We start from the raw sequence: 10,789 nt of genomic DNA, 5'->3' as shown, positions 1-10,789 counted from the left end.
AGCAAGGACAGGAGGAATCAGGCTTCATCTGTTCTAATGACCATGACCGTGAGGGAGGTGAGTCCCCAGCGGGTGAAGACACTGCTGTGAGGAGTGGGTGGTGGCATCAGGCGGCCCTGGATTCAAACCTCACTTCATCACTTCCCAGCTGTGTGAAGCCTGAACGCTCTCAGGCCCCGTTTCTGTTCCTCCGGCAGAACCATGAGAATAACGATACCCATCATGCAGGGGTGTCGGGAGTCAATGAAACGTCCGTAAGTGCCGACATTATCAGAAGCAGACGATCAGTTTATGTCAGTTCTGTCACCCTAATGCTAAGGTCTGTCTCTGTGCACTGAGGTCATTTAGAAATGGTTCAAATGTATAATGTCTTGTTTTTCTTAGGGGAAGAGGGAATTCTAGCACACAGGTGATGGGGGTCCCACACTTTTTACTGGGTAACTGAAACTCAAGTATTGAAGTAAAAAAGCTGCTATGTTACAGAAGCCACAGCCCAGACGGCATTCACGATTCAACGAACAAAATCCAGGAACGAATGGAGACAAGGGAAAGCTTTCTGCTTGTGATTTATGTGCTTCTCGTTCCAAGCCAACATGAGCTGCTTCCCAGGACGTGGAAACTGGCAGCAGACCTCAGCCTGGAAACATGCTGACAGCGCATTCAAGGGCAATGTGTAAACAGGAGGCTCTCATGAGTAGCCACCAGCCTTCCTGAAGGATCAGCAGTTCTTGAGACAATTAATTCTCCAGAGGGCAGCGGAGGAGGAAACAAATGAAGTCATTCTACTTGTTCATACCACACTTGAAAGATGGACAAAAGTGCTTTAACTCTGTCTTTGGAGGAGCTGCCAGTTTCCAGATCAATTTCTTGAGTTGAGTAAATAATGGAGACCCTCCTTTGGAGGAGGGCAGACTGCCAGAGTACATAAAGCCACGGTAGGTTCGGTACAGGAGGTGGAGAAAGGACAGGTGAGACTAGGTGGGTCAAAATGGAGGCATCAGCCCTTCACCCCCTGGTATTTTCACTCCTGCTGCTGCGCATGGCATGTTCCACTGTCCTCTGCAACTGCAGCGAAGAGGCACCATGCTGACTCCATGGGAAAGTGGAGAGGCCGTTGAGTGCAGAGAGAAAATCTGGATTCTAGCACTAGCCCAGTTTCTTGCTAGTTGTGTGTCCTTAACCTCGGTTTTCTCATATGGTAAAAGAGAAGGGCGAAGGAGATATTTTCTCCCATACTCATATAAATATAAAATCACAGGATTCTAAGTCACTGACGGAGATCCTTATGGGTCCCTTGTGTGAAGGTGTCACATAATTTAATATCACAGAATTTCTTGAGCTCTCAAGAGGAACTGGAAACAAATTTGTAATCCACCTCCCCCGCACCCAGTTTTTACACGGTGACAGTGGGTACCCACATCCCCAGAAGCTGCCCTACCTCCGTAGCTGCAGAACTGCCACCAAGGTCCCGGGAAACAAAGAGGTTGACAATTGGCCTACTGATTCTCTGTGTAGCCAAGATGAGAGCCAAAGGCCACCAGAAGCTCAGCATCTTTCTTATTGTTGCATCTCCCTGCATCAAGAAAAGGGGATAAAAGTTCACTGAACTCTGGAAGCAGAATAGAAAAAAACAATTCAGAGTCAAAGCCTTTTCTTTCGATATCAATCATGAGTCAATTCACTATACTTAAAAATAATATAGAAGAAGCCTCTGTAGACAAGCCAAGTTGAATTAAAATAAAACGTACAGTCTTAATAGAAATGAACTCAGACAGCTGGCAAGCTACTGTGAAATCAAAACACACATTTAAGCTTGATGGATCCAAACGCCTATTTTCCAAACAGGGCAACTTTAACCCAAGCAGAACCCAACTTCATAGCCCAAGAAACAGGCTGGAAATTAGTTTCTGTTTAAATTACCAAACTGACTAGCTAGAAGCCATGTCAGTAAGACGTAACTCTTAGAAGTAAAACATTGTTATACTTTATTTTGGAATCAGTCTGCTCACAAATGTGCCTAATTATTTGGGCACTGTATAAATCTACTCAGAGGTTCCTATTTTCAAAGCTCTGACAGAAGTCATGTAAATGTTCAGAAGCACAAGCAAAACAGAAGCATGGTAATGAGAAGGCGACTTATTAAGAATCCTACAGCAAAGATGTGCGCCTTTTTTTTTTTTTTTTTGCGGTACACAGGCCTCTCACTGTTGCAGCCTCTCCCATCGCGGAGCACAGGCTCCGGACGCGCAGGCTCAGCGGCTATGGCTCACGGGCCCAGCCGCTCCGTGGCATGTGGGATCTTCCCAGACCGGGGCACGAACCCGTGTCCCCTGCATCGGCAGGCGGACCCTCAACCACTGTGCCACCAGTGAAGCCCTAGATCTGATATTATTGATGGCCTGACCTCAGATCAAGGTGGGTGGTCAATACAATTACTGGTTTTTTGGTTATTTTTGGCTGCGTTGGGTATTTGTTGCTGTGCGTGGGCTTTCTCTAGTTGTGGTGAGCGGGGGCTACTCTTCATTGTGGTGTGCGGGCTTCTCATTGCGGTGGCTTCTCTTGTTGCGGAGCACGGGCTCTAGGCACGTGGGCTTCAGTAGCTGCAGCACACGGGCTCAGTAGTTGTGGCACATGGGCTTAGCTGCTCCACGGCATGTGGGATCTTCCCGGACCAGGGCTTGAACCCGTGTCCCCTGCATTGGCAGGTGGATTCTTAACCACTGCACCACCAGGGAAGTCCCGCAATTACTGTTTTGACATGACAAAAGTAACGTGGTCAAAGGTGGGTTCAAGGGGTGGAGTGTGGTAATTTATTCAGGGCCATATTCATATAGATAAATAAATAAATAAATAAATAAATAAATATATAATATACATAATCATGCATCTCTGCCTTATATCTAGATGGATACCAACCCAAATGATACCTAAGGATAGAGAAATTAGCAAACATATAAATCAGATACTGTTTATAATGATGATGAAAAGAACCCTTTGGTCACTTGTATAAGATTGTATCTTGCTTGTACCATATTCACCTTTCAAGGCACAGGCCAAGCTCTGCCTCCATCAAGGGGGCTTTTTAGACCTCATCCTTATCTACCTTCTCTCAGCCTCAGTGAGAGAAGTCCTTGAACTCCTGTTGCAGTCTCTGTACTTTCTTGGGTTCGTGTCTGAATGTTGCTTCTGTGCTGGATCAGCCAAATGGGACGTAAAGCTGCTTGAGGCCAGAGACCGTATTTGAAAACTTCCTGTGTTGACCTGTGGTACCTAAATACTCTGCTCCCTCCATAGAAGGCACCTGAATGAGTGATTGTGTTTGGCCAGTACAGAAAGTACAAACACAGCCTGGATCCCTGGTGTGAAACTAAAAATAATCAAATGTGAGTTCAATGGTACCAGGGGTCCTAAAATCTGTCGAGCACAGAATGACTTCCTTTTGACAACAGAGAGTAAGGAGGACGTCAATGTTGTGTCTCCTCCTCGGCCTGACATGACTCACTGTGACTTGGTCTCCTCGAATGGAGGCAAAGAGGCTGGAGAGTGACCTCTAAGGACTCTTTCATCTCCAGAGTTCATCAGTTCTCCAACTGTCTTTCCCTGTGGACAGTATGAAGCACTTGGCCTTGAGATACAACATCCCAGAGCATGTGCTTGTTACACTGATGTCTCGTTTCATACGTGTGGGGTGAAACTATATTCCACTTGGATGTACAGACAGCATGCCCTCGAGGTCTAAGGACCTACCCCCAGCTCCGGTCCACTCCTGTCCGGGATGATGTCGTGGATGTTCTTGTAGTAGCCCAGGCACAGGGTGGTGCAGCGCACAAGGGCACCCATGTACAAGGATAGGATGGGGATGAGTAGAGGCTCTCTGCATTCCAGATGACTGTGAAGCAAAATGGCGACAAAAACGACCTGAGAGATGGGGAAACAAGAACAAGTCAGTAGGGAGAAGACGGAACCAATCCATGGGGCTACAGCTCAATACTGCTCTCAGAGAATTCAGGGTCATGCATTTGGGATTCACTGGAAGAGCACACGATCATTCTGTTGTATTCATCAGTAAGATTCTTTTAAGGAAACTGCACATCTGGTTAAAGTTATCGATTAAAAAAAGCCTAGAAACTTTGGATTCCCAGACCCCAAAGGATGCAGAAGAGCTTTGCCCTATCGATGTACACAGGTAATCCACACCAGAGGACCTAAGTGACCTTCCACAAAGGATAGAACAGTGACCAATGATGGTACACAGAAAAATGGACATTAACATTTATAACATGGAATCCACTAAAAATGTTGCCAAAGCACCAGTGTTAATTATTATAAAACAAGATAATTAAAATTTAAGATATTAACTCACAAAAGTGGCACAGGTCAAAAAATACAAAGTCAAGAGGGATTGAAATAACAGTAAAGTGTCAATCTCTATTGAACAGTACAGGCTTAAAGCAAATTTATCAATGTATTTAACCTCCCATCCTGCAGAAATCAGAGAATCAGCCCCGCCTCTGTCCAGAGTCCTTCCTGGGATTCACATGTTTGGAAGACCACAGAGGCGTACTGAGTGCAAAAATAGGGTAATGGGGGAGGGGAGAGATTGTCTGGGCTACATCAAGTTTTGTTTGTTTGTTTAAAAAAATTCGTTGTTTAATTTATTTTGAAGAGGAACACGGTGATTAAATATCAAGATTTATAAAAAGTCTACATAGTACCTTTGAACCCCATCCATCCATTTTCTATCCACTACAGCAATGAATCTGTTTGATTATTTTCAGGAATAATATTCTAAATATTTACCAACAGACTGAACAACTGAACAGAACAGACAGCGTGCCTGGCTGTTATGGTAAGAACCAGTTGAATATCAGCCCTACATTAGTTTTGTATTTGTCCTTAGAGATTTTTGTTAAGTAGTATCCATTTTTCCCCCTCCTTCTTTTATTTATTTATTTTTCATTTTTAAATTTGGGGGGGGGGCTACATCAATCTTAATAGCCAAATATCCATGGAATGATAGGCTTGTGAAATATACCACCACTAAATGATCCTGACCAAAGGAGGCGTACCCTGATCACTGCATTCTCAAGAAATCAGTGATGACAGAAAGTTAAAAAAGAAGCTGGAGAATGAGCACAGTTCATCAAATGAGTGCGTTCAGTTGCCACAGGGGACAGAGAAAAGCAGGGTAATCCAGAGAAACTCTTCTGAACGAAATAATAGTATTAGATGTTAGAGGAGGTTTGCCTGTAGCACAAACCGACACTTGTGCCCGGGGTTGCTGTTCTCAGACCGGTAAATGGGACAGAGAGGTCCTTAGGGGGATGGAGGGGACAGAGCTACCGCTTGGCTGCATGGACATGACCAGGCTGCCCAGAGCATGGACGCATGAGTGTCCACTCAGGCTCATGATCACACACTCACGTTCACTTTCACCGAGGATACAGTGGAGCCCATTGATGGAAATAAAGATGCCCGTGACTGTCTCCATGCCTGCTGCTTCCCCGTGGAACAAATGTACTGTATTAACTGAGGGATGCAAAGATCAGCTGGGGGAAACCTTGTGAAGGATCCATTGTGTTTGGAACAGAAGATGGAGTTCTGTAATGTGGCCAAGATGCCCCTTTATTTCTCTAACTTATCAGAGGCCTTAAGGGGCCCTCATATGCAAACAGACTAGTCTGTCTGCAGCAAGCTTAAGATTCGACATACACAAACCTACAGTGCAAACGAAGATGGTCATGTTTAGAGACTGAAAACACACTGGAGGAAAAATGGATATGTGAAGACCAACCCCTCCTCTGCCCAGTCCAGAAAGGCTCCCGGTGATGCCATCAGGATGGCCATGCAAGACGAGTAGGACCACAGAAGGGGATGTGGAAGTGAAGGAAAAGGGAGGGGGAGGTGTGGAGATGACAAGAAAGTGGCCCGAGGAGCAGAGCAGGCTAGAGTGTGGCAGAGGGTGGGCAGGAGGCATTGGGCCGGTAGCAATCAAGGCCGAAGTGAAGATTTTCTCAGCCTCCCTCATGTCGTTAATAGCTTGACGCCAGGTGGTCCAACACATACCATACATCTTACATCTTCACTGTGGGCTGTGTCATTTGTCAACTTAAAATAACACCTGGGCCTTTTGCAATTCAATCCAGAATTAAGAGTTTTGATTCTGATACCATCATCAAAACTTTGTCGGACTATTTTCTGTGGGTAACCTACTGCCTCAGTGGTGAGGATTTTCCCAGGGAAAGCCTGCTACATGCTGGCCCCGACCTGGGTGCTGGGGATTCAGTGATGGATCAGATTGTCCCAGGCTCTGTTCTCCTGGAGCTGACAGCCTAGTGGGGAAGGCAGAGATGGTAATCAACCTGTGAAAAGGCCTGTGAAGGAAAGAGGGCGGTGGTGCTGGGAGAGCCAGGCTGTGGGGTGAGGGAGGGCGCCCCACGTCGGGTGCATCTGAGCCGAGACCCAATGCCTTGGCAGGAGCCCGCAGGGGCTGACAGGAGCCAGGGTTAGGTGGGGCAAGCCGAGGCAGGGCATCTCCTTCCGGGCAGGAGCCAGGCAAAGCCCCCAGCGGGAGGCAGCTCGGCCACATTGAATTGGTCGCAAGGGAGGACCAGTGGCTGGAGGGTAGAGAGCAAGGGGACAAGAGGAAAGTGACGGGGCTGGGGAAGAAGCAGAGCCTGTGGGGTTTCAGCACCTCGTAGACCATGATGAGGATTTTGGCTTTTTATCTCAAGAACACCAGGAGGTGATTCTAAAGCAGGTTCGAGGCAGGGGGTGAGATGGCCAGAATTTCACTGAGAATAGATTCCCTGTGGCCGCAGTGGGGAAGGACAGAGGAGAGCCAGAGCAGAGGGGCAGGCCCGAGTCAGGAGGCATCGCTGAGAGTTCAGGTGGGAGGCGTGACCCCTCAGACCAGGGCGAGGGCAGCCAAGATGGGGAGAAGAGGGCACATAAAGAAACGTCTAGGATTAAAAATTTTAGATGGAGGGTCCTGGAGAGGGGCGCTCCTAGGGTGGCTCCCAGGTTTCCGAGCTGATGGCAGGGGCACAGATTCATTCAAAACCACAATCATCAAGATCATGAGGAGTAGGAACTGAGGCTTACGATGCCTCTGAAGGATGTGAGTGGAAACAGCATAGAGATATTTAGATGGCTTGTCTAGAGCTCAGGGGACAGGGCTTGGCCACAGATATTTACCTGGTGATCATCAATCATGTTACAGATGGTTTAAACGTAGGGCATGCAGTAGATTCTTCATGAATAGAATACACAGTAAGGAGAGAGATGGATCTTGAGGAAATTCAACACTTACACATCAGTAGATGAGCTCGGCCGTCAGAAGTAGGAGAAAAACCAGGACGTGGTGGTGTGACAGCCAATGGGAAGGGATGTTTCATGGACGAAGGAGAAGTCAACAGAGTGAAGAGTTGCTGAGACAACCGTTAAGTCGACAAAAAGTGCCCGCTGGATTCAGTGGCAAGAGGGTCACTAGTGAGAACAGTGTGGGTGAACTGATGGGAGTGGAGGTCAGCGTGGGGTAGGTAAAAGGAAGAAAGAGAAGTGAAAAAGTGGAGACAGGGAGAGGAAACTGGCCTTCCAAAAGGTGTGTCTGGGAAGTAATAGAGAATTGTAGCTAAAGACGTACATGAGAAAAAGCTTGTTGTTGCTGTTGTTATTGTGCTAAGATGGCAGATGTCTGAGCATGTTTCCATGTCGAAGAGAAATGATCCAGGGGAGAGAGAAGGAGTCACTGATAACCAATCAAATAAGGTTCCTGAGAAAGCAGGACAGGATAGGCTTCAAGGCACAGGAGGAAGTGGCCTTGGACAGAGGAGGGACGCCTCCTCTCCTGTAGTGGGAGGGGGAACGGAGATGAGGCAAGGGTCTGAAAGTAGGCATGTGGGTTTAAATTTCTCAGTGAGGTAGGCAGTGAGGTCACCTGCCAGGGAGAGTGAAGTGGGTGGAGACCCTCTGACACGGTTACTAGAGTCCGCCGAGGTGAGTGATGAGAGGATGAATCGATACTTTGATCAGTTTGTCCCGCTGTGTAACTTCTTGCTGGAGTGCTTGCTAGCTGGGTGCAGGTGGTGCAAGGCACACACCATTGGGTGGTTCGGGACGGGGATCTTGCCCGAAGGCTGAGATGGAAAGGCAGGAGACAAAGGGACCTAGAGTAGTGCAGCCAGATTACTCAGCTGGGATCCTGGGATCCCACCCCTGGGATCTCAGCTGACTTCAGAAGGCCAGGGCTGATGACAGCACAAAGGGGAAAGGACTAGAGGTCCCACTGAGGCCCAACATCCCATGAGAATTCTCATTTGATACTGAGCAAGCTAAGAAAGTCTAGATGATCACAAAATAAATCTAAAACATATGACTCTTACAATAATGGTGACACAGAAAAGCATGGCATGTTGGAACCAAAGCAAGAGGTTTTTTTTTTTGTATTATGATGTGAAATTAACTAGCTTAGTAAAATTTTTTCAAACTGGGAGTTGCCACTGAAATTCAAGGCATTATAAACTCTTTTCATTTTATCATTGGTGATTGCTCCCTATCTATCTATGCCAAGGTGGTATTTCAAAGGACTTTGCCTAGGATCTATTTATTCATTACCAAGTCTGGTAATTAACAAATGCTTTCAAGTAATGAGAGGACTGAAGCTGGGGGTGGAAGGGGAAGCAGAAGACTTAAGAACAAACACTGAATTTATTTCCCCAACCAAATTGTGGCAGGAACTCCAACTATAAGGTTTAAAATAGAAACTTCACCAGGAAAAGCCCAAGGCCAGATGGCATCTGAACCCAGCTTCTGTCGCCCCTACTAACCAGTTATGTTTACTCCGAGCTTCTGAGCCCTCCCAACAGGCAGCGGCCAGGACCAGGTTTAAAATTAAGAAGGAAGGGCTTCCCTGGTGGCGCAGTGGTTGGGGGTCCGCCTGCCGACGCAGGGGACGCGGGTTCGTGCCCCGGTCCGGGAGGATCCCACATGCCGCGGAGCGGCTGGGCCCGTGAGCCATGGCCGCTGAGCCTGCGCATCCGGAGCCTGTGCTCCACAACGGGAGAGGCCACAACAGCGAGAGGCCCGCATACCGCAAAAAAAAAAAAAAAAAAAAATTAAGAAGGAAAATGGCTGTGGGGGCACTGGCAAAAAAATTTTTCAGGGATATGATTTTTTCCTCTACCCTTGGATGCTGCTATATTTATCTTAGGCGAAGATAGGTGGGTTTTGTTTTTTGTTTTTTGTTTTTGCTTTTGAGATAACACATCTACAAATGCTCACTGAGTTGCTGATGCTAATGCTGAAAATAAGAGCTGTTTCCTTGATTTCAAATTAACTGATTAGAGTGAACAAGGCAGTTTAGTTCATCCCTCAGAGGATGAATTAAAAGTGAGACCAGGCAAAAAAATCTCTAATAACTCACCAAGAAAATTAACAAAGATATATCAAAGAATGACGTTAGCTAGTATTCAAGCATGTGCGCGTGCACACACACTCACACACACAAAATAATGTTAGCAGGAAGTAATTTAAATTACTTTTAATAGTGATCCATGGAGTAAATGCAATTAATTTGGAAATTCAATTCTTGGTCTTTAGGGAGGTACTAACAGTTGAACAGTAGATTATTTCAGAAAGGTGGCTGAAAGACTAGCGTGTACAAAAGGGAAAAACCAGGAAGAAATGCGTGGACATGTTCATAGAATGGAACTGGGAATTGGGAAGGGAGCTTAGAAATCAGTCCACCTCCTTCTCCGTGAAGAAATCGTTCTCCAAACCCCTGACTGTAGGAACTAAGTCTAACTTACAGACTATGGGAATTACATCTAATTTGCTGCTAAAATTTTTCATGGTATCTTTGGAGGAAGAAGACAGGAAGGAGAATGGAAACCACGGCTGGTGCCAGACCTCAGGGAACTGGACAGAAGTATAATGTTCTCAGATGAAGCCGACTTCCTGATTCTTTCCAAATGTGGGAGAATGATGCGTGAGTGGCAGCCCCAGGTGACGACAACATTTAAGAATAATTCCTAGGGCTTCCCTGGTGGTGCAGTGGTTGAGAGTCCGCCTGCCGATTCGGGGGACACGGGTTCGTGCCCCGGTCCGGGAAGATCCCACGTGCCGCGGAGCGGCTGGGCCCGTGAGCCATGGCCGCTGAGCCTGCGCGTCTGGAGCCTGTGCTCCGCAACGGGAGAGGCCACAACAGTGGCCGCGTATGGCAAAAAAAAAAAAAAAAGAATAATCCCTAGGAGCGTTCTCTAGAAACTAGCACCCAGTGACTTGGCCACACAGAGGTCCACGTGTGCACAGCGACCCTGTGACCACCCACTGGCTTTGACTTCAGAGTCATTTCACGTGCAAGTGCCTTAACAATAAAGGGCAAAACCTCTGATGGTAAATTTAAATTCCTACAACACCCATTCCTGCAAGATCCTACACGCTTGTATCATGGGGCGGGGGTCCACTTTCTCATTCACTTAACAAGCATTTATGGAAGTTCACGTTTGTTTTGAGGAACGCAGGGATGCTCGCGGAGCAGACGGTTGTAAATGAGGCATCAGCCGGTTCTGTCCATCACCTGAAAGGGGCTCTGAGCAGCTTTGATGGACACACGGACCACATTTACCTGAGCTATGACGTCTGAGATTGAGGCACATCCGACCAGGAAACTGTATTTGTGTTTTAAGAGAATGCCAGCATGGGTCCATGCCTGCCAGGAAGGAGAGAATAGGGTATGAGATACACCTTTGGGATGAGGTTATTTCTGGTCGTTATGAGTCCCTGGGCA

At 47.0% G+C, this 10,789-nt stretch overlaps 1 protein-coding gene across 1 annotated transcript in view; it reads right to left on the bottom strand.

Annotated features, from left to right (window-relative positions):
• ANKH (ANKH inorganic pyrophosphate transport regulator) overlaps positions 1–10,789 on the bottom strand; it is a 140,821-nt gene that overhangs the window by 39,044 nt on the left and 90,988 nt on the right. The window contains exons 4-6 of the mRNA XM_007451612.1: positions 10,628–10,711; positions 3,748–3,918; positions 1,439–1,573 (exon numbers count right to left, since the gene is read on the bottom strand). Coding sequence (XP_007451674.1) covers positions 1,439–1,573; positions 3,748–3,918; positions 10,628–10,711 — 390 coding nt within the window. The remainder of the gene's footprint in view (positions 1–1,438; positions 1,574–3,747; positions 3,919–10,627; positions 10,712–10,789) is intronic.

The sequence above is a fragment of the Lipotes vexillifer genome, unplaced genomic scaffold (assembly GCF_000442215.2).
Source record: "Lipotes vexillifer unplaced genomic scaffold, Lipotes_vexillifer_v1.1 scaffold590, whole genome shotgun sequence".
NCBI classification, from domain to species: domain Eukaryota; kingdom Metazoa; phylum Chordata; class Mammalia; order Artiodactyla; family Lipotidae; genus Lipotes; species Lipotes vexillifer.
Note: the sequence above shows the minus strand (reverse complement) of the source record. Positions and strands in the feature narration are given on the sequence as shown.